Raw genomic sequence first — 13913 nt, forward strand, 5'->3', positions numbered from 1 at the left:
AACCCTATGTGACCAATGACATTCTGAAGACATAACAGACAGCTACTAAAGACCAATAACATCTCAGAATGAATTGTGCCATCCAATCAGATCACTGTAAACACGGAAAACGATTTTCCCAGTTTGATTTTGTTGTGCTTAGATTAGAATGGATACCGTTAGCTAGCCAACTTTGCTGTTAAATCTTTCTGCTTGCTTCAACGATTTACTTGACTTTACTTGTTGGAAGGTAAGGTGCATTACATGACACATTTTCCATAGTCAAAATGCTAATACTGACTATTATTCATTGCGCTCACTCACCATAATATATCTGTAGCTAACTATGTAGCTAGCTAGCAAGCTAAGCTTTTGACGTATAGCTCGTCATTCATGCTTTCTGTATGTTTCGTTCCTAATTCGTCAGAAAAAAAAAAACGGATAGTTTTACTGTCTGCCACCTCATTGACCTAGCTGTTGTCATAACAGCTGGCTTGTCAGTTTTGATTGATGTTGACACACGTCTGTCTTTCTCTGTCTGTCTGTCTCTGAACAGAGATAAGCCATTGTGCCCGAGGATGATTGACGACTTCGAGAATCACGAGGCTCGCTCCAGCGGAGAGCTGTGGTCGGAGATCTGCTCCAGCCTGCCGGAGCCTCTGGTGCAGGAGGAGGATGAGGAAGGTCAAGGGGACCATGATCAGTTCAACGACTCATTCCAGCCGTCGTCACAAGTTGGAGTGCAGTCAAATGGCCAAATGTCTTTAAGTTCTTCACAAATCAAATGGGAACCCATGGAAGACTCTGACATCTACATTGCTAGTTTAGGTAATGTTTCACTCTTCCATCTATCCCTCCATCCCCAATGATGTCTACTGACCTGTTTGGAGGTCAAGGGGAAGGATGCATTAGAAAAGTATTAGAACAGTGCCTGTGTTGTTGATCCTATTCCCATTGTTGACATCATACTGCACATATTTAAAGATGGTGTACTTTGTATCTTTCAGAGAACCGTCTGAAGAGACTAAAGGGCCAGTCCAGTGAGGTGACATCCAGGGAGATGCTACGCTCCTTAACTCAGGCCAAGAAGGAATGCTGGGATAGATTCCTCCATGACACTCAGACCTCTGAGCTCTTCCAGGAGGGGGGAGACTTCGACCAGAGGTGAGCAGAGAGCAGGGGAGGCTGGTGGAGGTAGAAATCGGAGGATCATTGTAATGCATGGAATGGAATGAAGAATGGTATCACATGTTTGAATACCATTCCTTATTCCGTTCCATGCATAACAATGAGCCCATCCTGTGATTTCTACCTCCACCAGCCTTCACTGGCAGAGAGCATTCTATGGGGCAATTTCTCAGACACAGATGAAGCCTACTCTCCCTGGACTAGAAAGCACTCACTTTCAATGAAGGTTTACATGGTCTATAGTCCAAGACTCTGCTTAATCTGGGTCTGGGAAAATAGTCCTCTGTGTTTCATGTTTAAGCTATTTACAGTCATATAAGCAGATATAAGTACCGCAGATGACTAGAGGCACCTTTTTGTTTTAACCTTTGTTTATCCGGGTTAGTCTTATTGAGATAAAATCTGCTTTTCAAGAATGTTACAGAATGTTTTATTGGTTCTAAACATTCACAACAGGACCCAGGCTAGTCTCCCCTCTGTCGCAGGACGTGTAGTAACCAGCTTCCTGTCCCTCACAGTGCCCTGGAGCACCTGAAGCGCTGGCTGGTACCAGACAAGGTCGCCATTAGCGCTGAGGAACTAGAATATCTGCTGCTGCCATCCCACATCCGAGAGACGACCACCACAGACCAATCACAGAGTGAAGCAGCCAGGGAGGCGGAGTCTCAGAACCCAGAGGAGGACGACACTCACTCACCTGAGAAATAATGAATGAGACAATATGGACGTTACTTTATTTTTTATATGTTTTTTCCTGTTGGTCCAGCTCCTGTTATAAAAACGTAATAGCCTCTTCTCATTTGCGAGGAACACGACTCCTCGAGTACTCTCCTCCTCCTCCTCCACTCGCTTTGTTGTCGTGTTGGAGGAGGATAAGCAAGGGGAGGGACCTAGATCTTCTCCTCCAATGCAATTTCAGTTGGATGCGAACGGAGGACGCGAGGAGTCGTGTTCCTATACAGTTGAGAAATAGCCAATGTGTGTACTGTAATACTCTCCCTCAGTGAAACGTGTCCAGACATTTTAACAAGGACAATACTGTGTCATAATGCATTATTCAACAGGAACATGGTTTGGTTTCTCCTGTTTTCATTATCACTAGGTTACACATACATGTTCAAGTAGTGGAGAACGTTCTCTCTGACATATCATTGCAAACAATGCAACTACAAGTACTTTGATTATTGTGTCGATTTTATAGTGAGATTCAATCAGAAAAAGCATTTTAGTGTTGGGAAAATATCTCCCAGAAACACTAGCTGAATTAATTAGGTTACTATTACTAAACCGTCATACTGTGTGTGTCCTGAAGTCAATACTGCTATTAGCTAATCAGTAACCATTATACATGTATATTGTAATAAAGTAGTGTACATAATGTACCACATAAATGTTGTTGAAATGTGTGTCTGCGAGGAGGAGGAGGAGGAGGTGTTCATGTGTATGAAGGAAGCTTTTGAAACAAAGCCTGGAAAGGAACTTGAATAAACGTTTTGTTATAAGGACTGAACTGGGATGTCATTTACCATGGCCGTGGTCGAACGTTCATACTGCGACCTATTTAGTAGGCGTTTTCAGTATGCAAGATTACAAAGTTTTGCAGTATGCGAGCACGCAATAAATGCCAGCATGTCATATTAAATTTGCCTTCTTCTCAAACTAATGTATGCCATGTATACAGTATTTGCACAACCATTGGAATAGTCACCGCTAGGTGGCAGCATAGTGACTCTGAGCCGAAATGTATTTGACATAAAGCCGCCACCTGTTGCACCTGTGCGATACCTTAATCAACTACAGAAGCTGATATATCCATCCAAATCGGATGTACACACCATACCATTGACCGTACAAGCATTGACACTGTTTTAAAATGTCACTTTCTTTGTAGTAGGCCTATACTGTCGTCACCTGGAATCAGAAAAAAAATTGCAATGTGTGGCTCACATGGAGTTGACCTTCAACAATTGGTCCAATTTAGTTTAGTTTAGTTTAGTTTAGTATTCAATTTGCAATAATCTTAATTCAAAATATGATGAAGATTGTTGTATTTAATTCAAAGACATTTCTTTTTTCTTTTAGATAAAACATTTGCATGAAATCGAATTTGTGTTAGTTACTCATTGGGAATCGATTCACAGGCTCTTCAGAATAGTCAGAGGTCCCCCTCTAATCCGCCCCCCAGCCACTCATGAATTATCTTTGACGGAGACGTCTAGCAGCCTAGAGGGTTTACAACTCTCCACGACCGAAAACTCCATCACCTTTATCAAGGGAAGGCAGGAATTCGTTAGTAAGGTTAAACCTTTTTAATGACTGGTCTGACATGAGACGCACTCTTCTGAAGATGATCATTATCACACACTGAATGTCAAGCCACCTGGGGCTCGGGGTGATGTTTCCCACTCAATGAAGTTTCTGATGATGTAACATTTTTTCCCACCGGCGGCCAATCTCATCTTCAGTTAAAACTCTGATTTAGGATACAGCCGAAAGAAAAGCGACAGAGATTGCTTATGTGCAGAAGACGAGACAAATAAGATCGGGCGGACAGTTTAGCCTACAAGTTTCTCACGAGGACTTCGCAACGGATCTAAGTTGGTCAACTAAAATAGGTAGGCATGTTGTTTTTAGTTTTGATTTCATATAATGCCTAATGAAAATAAATTAAATAATGATGTAATAGTTGCCTTTTGTCAATAATGATTGAATTGCAAATAGGCTACACAACTGATCATTGAACAGTGTATATGTACATTTATTTATGAATAGCATAACTATATTTTGATCCAAATACTGTCAAGTGAGTCCCCAACAGCCTAGTAAACCATCAATTCACATTATAAACCTATGATCTATCTAGTCCATCTAAGAGGGATGTTTTCAGACAGAAATGCTGGATCAATGCATAATACATGTAACAGTTCCTGTTGTGAAAAAGCTGCATGGTTGGTTTCAATAACTAGGCAAGTGCAGCACACGTCATGCTCCTGCAGAGAATCCTAATTTTCATGAATGATTTCACTCCTCCATTCATCATTAGCTCCCATCTGTCTCTCTTATCACACATCCTCATGTTTTATTAATGGTTAATAATAGATAATGAAAAAAACAAACATTGATTGAGATTTTGTAAGATTCATACTGCTGTTTTCACAAGCTCAGAGAGATCCTTATCTTAATGGATTCATATCTATATGTACTAGGGGAGGCTGGTGAAGGTAGAAATCGGAGGACGGGCTTATTGTAATGCATGGGATGGAATGAGAAATGGTATCAAACACACATTTCCATTCCATTCCTGTAGAGACTGGTTGAGGTAGGGTTAGGGCTGGAGTTAGGGTAAGGGTTGGAGCTAGGGTTAGAACTAGGGTGGATTACAATGAGCCCATCATCCGATTTCTACCTCCACCAGCCTCCCCTGCTATGTACTCATTTAACTGCCCTTCTTTCTCTAATAACACTATTGTTTCTGGGATCTGTTTAGCTGTGACCCAAATATGGACAGCGCACGTCAAAGCTGAGCGTCATTTTGATTACATTTAATTAAGAACATTTGCATAATGCTGTGAACGTACACCATGCTTGTCCCTATAGTCAAGTCAATCAGGTATGGCTTGACAACCCCTGCGTCCGTTCCATATCCTCTCTCAACCCCATTTCTCTGAACATGCACTTGTTGACTTTTCACTCCCCGTGGCTTGAACCGAATGCCTGTTCCCTCTCACCACCATAGCAAGGATAGGGGTCTGAATGACTTAAAGACTGTCATTGGCCTGCTAAAATGCAGCTCTTTGTTCAGGTCAGGTCATTGACCTCAATACAGCCTGCACCGGTGCGTACTGGAGTGTTCCCAGGGCGAGATCCATGCAAAGCCAATCATAGTCATCAATGAAAGAGAGGAGAGGTAGAGCTGAGCAGAGGAGGACACAGAGGGATGAGTCCATTGTTAATGGTCATTCCATTTGAAAGAATTTAATTATGGAAGAGACCCTGAGTCTATTCATTCAGGAAGATGATGAACTAATTAGCCTGTTCAGCCAGTCGTACAGTGCTCTCCATGCAACTGTAGAATTGGCAGCTGGTGTAAGTATCTTTATTGAACACATTTATTGAACCGAGAGTGACATAACATGAATGCAGCGTAATCATAAACCCTGGATGGTTCCACAACATTTATATTATAATATACACTCACCAGCCACTTTATTAGGTACACCTTGCTAGTACTGGGTTGGACCCCCTTTTGCCTTCAGAACTGCCTTAATTCTTTGTGGCATAGATTCAACAAGGTGCTGGAAACATTCCTCAGAGATTTTGGTTTATTTCAGTATATATGGTCCCAGCAGGAATCAAACCCAGTGTTCAAACCCAAGTGTTGTTAGCGCCATGCTCTACCAACTGAGCCACAAAGGACCATTATATTATATTAAACCGTCTGCTTGAGTTGTGACACACAATCCACCCTTGCCTGTGTTGTTTTAACCTGTTTGTCGCCTCTTGTGTTTGTGAACAGTGATGGACGACAAGTTTCCTCTGAACGGTTCCTGGGATAACGCATCTCTCCTCTCCTCCTCCTTCTCGGGGCTGGACCTCCTCCTCGACCTGAAGCCCCTCTTCATCCCCCTCTACTCCACGGTGGTGATGGTGGCCTGCTGTGGGAACCTGCTCCTCCTCTTCCTCATTGGCCTCAACAAGAAGAGACACAGCACCACCAACTTCCTCATCGGCAACCTGGCGTTGGTAGACTTGGTCATGTCTATCTTCTGTGTCCCCCTGACAGCCTCCTACGCCTTTGACAAACGAGGGTGGATCTTCGGACACTTCATGTGCCACTTTGTGACCCTGATGCAGTCCGCCACGGTCTACGCGGCCGTCCTGTCCCTCACGGCTATCGCGGTGGACCGCTACGTTGTCGTGGCCTATCCCATCCGTAAGCGAGGGGGTTGCCAGTTCTGCTGGGGTCTAGTGGTGTGTATCTGGCTATGTGCCTTGGCGCTGTCCACTCCTACGGCTCTTCACACAAGCTACCTGGACCTGAGGACCACGGGCCTACAGATGGCTGTGTGTGAGGAGTTCTGGTACGGCCAGGAGAGAAGACGTCTCATCTACTCCTGCTTTGTCCTGCTCTTCTCCTACTTTGTCCCCCTGGCAGCCGTGTCCGTGTCCTACTGCGCCATCTCCTGCCATCTGAGGCAGAGGAGCATCTCAGGGCTGATGGCGGGCCCTAACTCCCACCATCGGGAGACCTGGGGGAGGAAGAGGAGGAAGACCTTCTGTCTGTTGTTAGTGTCTGGGCTCTGTTTCGCCTTCTCCTGGCTCCCTCTACAGGTGGTCAATCTCATCCGCGACCTGGACACCGACTTCTCTATTCTGGGTTAGTATGGAAGGCCAAACAGCCCACAATTGGCATGTCATGTACGTGTGTTATGTAAAGTACCAGTCAAAAGTTTGGACACAAACTTGCCAAGAGTGTGCAAAGCTGTCATCAAAGCAAAAGGTGGCTACTTTGAAGAATCTAAAATATAAAACATATTCTGGTTTGTTTAACACTTTTTTTGTTTACTACATAATTCCATATGTGTTCCTTCATAGTTTTGAGGCCTTCAATATTCATCTACAATGTCGAAAATAATAAAAAATAAAGAAAAACCATTGAATGAGGAGTGAATTGAAGGTGTGTCCAAACTTTTGACTGGTACTGTACGTGTACTATACGTGTGCTATACGTGTCATTTACGTGTGTACGTTGTATGTGTTACATGTTTTTAACGTCTTCTTCTCTTCACTTCTCCTCTCATAACAGGTAAGAACCATGTCAACGTCATCCAGGTGTCGTGTCACCTGTTGGCCATGAGCTCGGCGTGCTGCAACCCTTTCATCTACGCTTCTCTCCACAACAAGTTCCTGTCCTACCTGTGTCATCACTTCCTGCCCCGTCACAGAGGAGGGGAGGGGGGTCGGGGGTCCGGTAGCCTCACAGCGTTCACCACGTCCCACCGCCTCCACCGCATGCCCACCTCGTCCACCCTGGCAGACATCCCGGCGGCCATCGGCAACAAAATATCTCAGGACATCTCCTGACTGGACGGTACAGTTGTGTTTGTATCATGAATACAAGTGATTCCTATTCAGAGACATATCTCTGTGACAAGGGAGCGCTGGTGAAGTTCTACATCTGGTCAACCGGACAACACTCTCCAGTATTACCGGTTTGAATCATGGTTACTGAGTTGGAAGTTGGGAGGAGACTTGTTGTCACATATTGTCACACAGCAACACATTTACCCATGTCTCCATGACAATTGTTGCTTTCAAATGTAATATGTCAGCATGGCCAAAGCTAAAGGAAATGTAGTGTAAATGTGTGTTTATATATATATATTATATTATTATATTCTAATATATATTATATTATTATATGTATGTGTTGTTGTTGCCCAACATGTGGATTTGATGCTCAATGCATGTTCAGCTGTTAACAAGTAGGGGCCAATTGTAACCAAACAATCTGACTTGCCGATTAGCTAAGTGCTTACATCTGGTTGGTTGTTTATCAGGCTCAAGCTTTGTTGTTGTTTCTGCTATATCTTGAGAAAAGCTGTGTTTGTTTTACTCCTGAATGTTGTTCAGTAGTTTGTAGTGTACGCATAACATGTGGTTGAAGCTTGTCTACTGGGTAATGCTGAGAATGTATAACATTTATAAATGACACTTTGAATATACCACAACTGTATGCTAAAAAGACCCCCATCAATACACACTGTGCTGAATTTGCTAATTATGTTTCTACTGGTGTTGGATCATGACATTGTTAAAATATAAATAAAAATAAAAAATAAATAAAGCTCAATGCATCTTGGGGCTGTACACTGTTTTGACATTCATATTTATGACAATCCATTATTTTGTTGAGTAATGACTCTCTCATACTGTAGTTGTTGCATTCTGATGATGGCATGAATGGGCAGAGTCTGGGACCTCTCCATCTTGACCCTAGCTAGGAGGACTACAACAACCATGACCGCTGGGCAGAGTCTGATGGACCTTTCCACTTTGACCTTAGGTAGGAGGACTACAACAACCATGACCCCTGGGCAGAGTCCGGGACCTCTCCACCTTGACCCTAGCTAGGAGGACTACAACAACCATGAGCCCTTGGCAGAGTTTGATGGACCTCTCTTTCAACATGAAGTGCTGAGCTGGGAGACCTGCAATATGGCCAGCAGGGGAGGCTGGTGGAGGTAGAAATCGGAGGATGGGCTCATTGTAATGCATGGAATGGAATGAGGAATGGTATCAAACATGTGTGCTTGATACCATTCCACATTCCGTTCCATGCATTACAATGAACCCGTCCTCCGATTTCTTCCTCCACGGCTAATTCATAAGTCATACTGACATCTGAGTGAATAGAGGCGTCCTCTGAGTTCTAATGTAGTGAATACTACCAGCTAAATAACATCCTTCAGCCAGATGTCTCATGAGATTTTCACTTCACTTATGACATTTAATGTGCCAGAATCTAAGTTTAACTCACTCTAATTATGTTCTAAGCAAATGCAAATGACTTGAAATGCCTTGCCTGTCATTTGAATGATGAAATATACTGTTTTTAAAAATTCAGATTATTTAAATGAGCTTACAAATCACCAGCATTTCTTGTCACTTTATATCCATTTAGGTCCACTTTACCTGCACGACAAGATTTACATAAAAGATTAAACAGTGGATTTAGACGTCTTTAAATGAAATGTACCGCCTTGCAGTGTGCTACAGGCAAGCGCACACTTAAGAACATTCAAGTGTCACAATATCAAGTATCAAGTATCCAATATCAAGCACTTCCTTTAAACCCTCCCATGTATGTCTTTTCTCACATAAGTAGTCATCCCTTGAGTCATCCCTTGAGTCATCCGTACCATCTGTCTGCAGTTTTCTCTGTTCTTACAGATACCAGCATTGGATAGAATAAAATGAGATATTACTTTATTAATTCCTAAAGGGGAAACGTGATTATACCAGCTAGTGTGATTGCACCAGCCAAACCAGACGCAACAACTAGTTGCTTGCTGAGTCGTTGACCCAGGAAGCGCTTGTGGATGATGACTATAGAGCAGTGGAGGCTGGTGGAGGTAGAAATCGGAGGACGGGCTCATTGTAATGCATGGAACAGAATCACGTGCATTACATGCATTCCAATGAGCCTGTACTCCACCATCCCCCACTACCATAGAGGTATAGATACTATGCATACAATCTGAGAAAAAGGTACAACCTAATACCCAAAAGGGTTCTTCGGCTTGTCCTTTTAGAAGAACCCTCATGTAGAACCCTCTGACAAAGGTTTCTCCACAGAGACGGTGTAACATGGCACCAGAATGGGGTTTCCTACAGGGAACAGCTGAATAACCCTTTTTCTCCAGGTGTATGTATAGTATCTATTTACCATGCTAGAAATCCCTGTATTCTGGGCCCAGTATTTCTAGATGTTGAATCTGGATCAGAATGACAGATTATTTTTTGCGATCCAAGATCAGATCTATCCGGCTGAATTCCCCTTTACTCCTCAACACCTGCCAAAAAGAATCCTGGATCATTCTGATCGAGATTAACAGTTTTGAAATACTGGGCCCTTGTTCTTAGAGATAGATCTGCGATATGGATATGGATATGGATATGGATAGGGATAGGGATAGGGATATGGATATGGATATGGATCTGGTATGTCTAAGCACCAGAATAGGGGATCACACTCCACAGACACACTCCACAGACCGATGAATCACCTCCTACTCTAAAGACACCATTCACCTGACTTACTAATGAATGAAGGCGGTGACTAATGTCACATATGAATAATGTCTTTGATGAGACCGGATTACAAAGTGTTGATTAAGACATGAAAGTGCTTCAACTCACTCCTACGTGTGTTTGATACCATTCCTCATTCCATTCCATGCCTTACAATGAGCCCATCCTCTGATTTCTACACTACTTACACTAGCCTTCCTTGCTGTACCCACGATATGGTAAGGTTGGAATCTGGCAAGAGAGACTAGCATTGTTATAATCCCTGTCTAATATGCTCAACATGTTTGACAAATGACATCTGCAGCTGCTTGTTATTGCTGAACGGCAGAGTGGCAATCAATTCTACTCATGAAGGACAAGCAAATAGCCTACCTGTAATTTACCCCTGGGTCTGGGAATAGTTCAAATTGGCAGCAATCAGATACAGCTGTGATTAGATGGGGGGCCCTGTGTGTGTGTGTGTGTGTGTGTGTGTGTGTGTGTGTGTGTGTGTGTGTGTGTGTGTGTGTGTGTGTGTGTGTGTGCGTGTGTGTGCGTGTGTGTGTGTGTGTGTGTGCGTGTGTGTGTGTGCACATGGGCTAAAGACCGAATGAAAAGAAACAAATTGAGCTTATCAAGAGAGAATGTATTCGCTAAACCGCTAAAAGCCTATTTTACTATTGTACTTCCTTCCCCTCCCCGTCCACTCCGCTCCTTTTCAAGGCTGAGGGACCGGGGTTGAATAACGAGGCTGAGGGACAAGAAGGTTGGATGAGGAGGCAGAGCCGCACACTCTGGGCAGCGAAGGGAAAGGGCATCTATTATCTCCTCGGTCTCCCGCCATCCCCCTCTCTACTTCCTGTGGTACTGGGTTATTACCCAGCTTTGTTATTATGCTAATGCCAGTGGCCAACTAATTATATGACACAATTTACAGTTGAAGGGCAGGGTAGATGAAGGTTCAGGTGTTAACATAAAGGTTAATTTATGCTAATACTGGTGGTCAAGGATTTAGCTACGCAATTGACTACTATTATATTGTCATTTGAGGGGCAGGGGAGAGTGTGGGAGACACAGGTGGACAAGTTCATATTCACACAAATTGGCCCCACAGGTTTAAACCACCCATGTTGAAACTGTTGAATGTTAGAACACAGGTCAGATATTGTATGACTGATAATGATTGATAAGGATATTTCTTATGTCTGTCTGTTTTGTTTGATGTTTAGGGAAGTGTGAGACACAGGAGCCATCAGGGTCATTCCTATGATCAGTTTCCCATTAGTCAGACCCAGGAGAGGCTGGTGGAGGTAGAAATCAAAGCCCGTCCTCCGATTTCTACCTCCACCAGCCTCCCCTGATCTGTATCTATTTTTTTGGCTGAAATTATTTTGTGAGCAGGAGCAGCCTTCATTATTAGACAGGTGAAAGAGCAGTTAATCTGACCAACAACAACAACAACAGGAAAATCTCCCCATCTGTTTTGTAATCTCCAAACCTGTTGCCTAGTGCTGGCAAAGGCCATGACCAATCAGCTTCTCTGTTATTCCCTGTGAGTCATCCATCCCCCAGAAACTCAATGCATTTGTAATGTTCATCGTCCTCTCTCTATTCACAACACAACTCTGAGTCAAACTGGTTGGGGAGTGTCATGGAGGTCTGGAAAATGTGGTAGCAAAGTAAACACTTTCTTTCATTTTCATAGTGGGATTCACTCAACAGTGGCACTTTTTGATTGTGTTCAGTCTCTGGCAGGCTTTTTTCGCCGCTCATATCGACAGGCTCATACCGACAACCAGTAAGCCATTGTTCTATTTCAGACGTAAATAACAAACCAATCAACATCGCTTGGCTCTGTATACCCCTGTATACCCCAGACTTGTTCTATTTCAGACGTAAATAACAAACCAACCAACATCGCTTGGCTCTATATACCCCACCTAGACCAGTCCTGTTCGCTGAATCGATCTGTCTGTATTAGCCAACTTGTCTTCTCATCCCCCTCTCTTAGGGAGCTGCATTTCAAACACACACCACCTAATGCCCATTAGGCCAGAGACTCCATAACAGGGGTCTGTGTTTTCACATTAGACAGAAGAAGAAGACAGGTAGCCATAGAGTGGAGCCTGACTAACACCTGTGACTTATCCTCCATACTGTTGTAGCAAGGGTCTGGAATAATGAGAACGCAGGAATATTGGGTCGGGAGTGTTGTGATAGAAAATCCATATCTAGTTGTGTCAGTCACCCTAAAGAGCTGAGAGGGTGTTTTGAACCGTCTCGTGGCCACGGTGACGTGATACCCTGGGAAGATGGTAATTCACTGCTGTTGACACTTCTTCACAGAATTGGACTAATGGGGCCATTTATGAGGTTAAGTAATCTTAGGTGAAGGTGGAGAACAGGGGAGGCTGGTGGAGTATAGCTCCATTGTAGCTGAATAAACAAGTCAAGCGAATCAAGGTTGCAATGGCCGACTCAGCCAGAAGAAAGAAGGAGAAGGAGGGTATTTGCAGTATAGATGAACAGGGTCAAGGGTTAATCAGCACAGCAGGGACACAACACACACCATTGGAAACACACCATTGTTGACAGTCTTTTTGATTTTGGTAGCAGCCTCTGCAGCCTCTACACACACACCCTGCTCCTATACTCTACGAGCACTTACACTGACAGTCCCGTCCTGATTGCAGTCTTGATTGCTCATGATGAGCTAACTCTCAAGTAGCTCCTTGAGGTAGTTTCTGTCAAATGCAACAAGAACGATCCCTCGAGATGCCATTTCTAACAAACTGAATAACTTTCCCTCTGTTATTGTTCAAATAGCTAGACACTCCCTTTATCAGACATATTTCCTAGGTTGGAAAAATCGAGTGATTATGATAGATGACACAAAAAATGTGTTTACTTGTAAGAGCCAACTGACATAACATTTTGTGACATTTTGTTCTCAATCCTGCAAAATGTGTGGACTGATTTCTCCGATATGGCCACTCCATGCTTTTGGATTCCAGGAATCTCAATCTTATACAAAAAATAAATACTCTATCTTTAACTTCCTAGAAGGCTGTATAATCCACCTGGAGGAGAAGCTGCACTCCCAAGTAAAAACAAAACAGATTTAATAAAGCGTAATTGCTTCCTTTGGGGCTCCGTTCAGTGGAAGATTGTTCAGAACAGGGTGTACTGCCTCCTGCAGAGAATAATTCTAGGAGCAATCTAGCTTTCTGAATGGAGTTAGCAGTCAATGTACTCTGTCACCTTTCGGAACTGACGTGAGGAACAGAAGACACGCTTGGCATGTGTACACACACATGCACACACACACGCATGTACACGCACGCACAAGCACAAGCACACAGACAAACCACAAACCCAAGCGTGTCTTCTGTTCCGTGTCTTCTGTTCCTCACGTCATTTGTTTATGCACACAAATGAAGTGTAAGAAAATTCAATTATGTTGTTTTCAATTACAGCAGAACAACACTCTCGAAGATCCTTTAACAGCACGCACTCACAAACAGATTGAATTATGGGCCAGTAATGTGTTTCCGCCGAGGAAGCCTTTTTTAAAAACTTTTAAAGGAACTCAGGGACAGCTGAAAGTAGGTTGAGTGAGTGTCCTTGCAGGTGTATTTCTCAAGTGTCTGCCGGTTTCAACAGTAATTCATTCATCACAACACCTGCATTGTCTATGAACAGAGAGAGAACAACAAGAATTCTATTTACACTGAAGGACAACTCACCAACAACGCTGCCTTTCAATGTCACCCAGACACATTATCTGGACAGAGGCACAGGAGGACATCCTCAAGGTCTTGGGTTTACATGTCTCAGGTAGGGCTACCTCATAACTAGAGCGTGATTCCAAACCACCTCCACTACACAAACCAGCATCTAAGCGATTGAATATCTTCTGCATCAACTTCAATTCTATAATCATTTCATTGGCA

General features: G+C 43.4%; 2 protein-coding genes across 2 annotated transcripts; both read left to right on the forward strand.

Moving 5' to 3' along the window:
* Nucleotides 1–103: 103 nt before the first annotated feature.
* On the forward strand, nt 104–2721 carry ccdc32 (coiled-coil domain containing 32). The gene is made up of 4 exons (XM_083683027.1): nt 104–229; nt 536–807; nt 987–1143; nt 1686–2721. Exons 2-4 carry the CDS (start codon nt 558–560, stop codon nt 1873–1875), a joined length of 597 nt encoding a protein of 198 aa, XP_083539153.1. The 5' UTR covers nt 104–229; nt 536–557; the 3' UTR covers nt 1876–2721.
* Nucleotides 2722–5685: 2964 nt separating this feature from the next.
* On the forward strand, nt 5686–7251 carry prlh2r (prolactin releasing hormone 2 receptor; the record flags this gene model as incomplete). The annotated part of the gene is made up of 2 exons (XM_083683542.1): nt 5686–6544; nt 6974–7251. 2 exons carry the CDS (start codon nt 5686–5688, stop codon nt 7249–7251), a joined length of 1137 nt encoding a protein of 378 aa, XP_083539668.1.
* Between the last annotated feature and the right edge of the window lie 6662 nt (nt 7252–13913).

This window comes from Argentina silus (assembly GCF_951799395.1).
Source record: "Argentina silus genome assembly, chromosome: 13".
NCBI classification, from domain to species: domain Eukaryota; kingdom Metazoa; phylum Chordata; class Actinopteri; order Argentiniformes; family Argentinidae; genus Argentina; species Argentina silus.

Coding starts and splice junctions, on each gene's coding strand:
- ccdc32 (XM_083683027.1), top strand. CDS start 558: ATGATTGACGACTTCGAGAATCACGAGGCTCGCTCCAGCGGAGAGCTG. Junction 808..986: donor CATCTACATTGCTAGTTTAG/GTAATGTTTCAC, acceptor TGTATCTTTCAG/AGAACCGTCTGAAGAGACTA. Junction 1,144..1,685: donor GGGGGAGACTTCGACCAGAG/GTGAGCAGAGAG, acceptor TGTCCCTCACAG/TGCCCTGGAGCACCTGAAGC.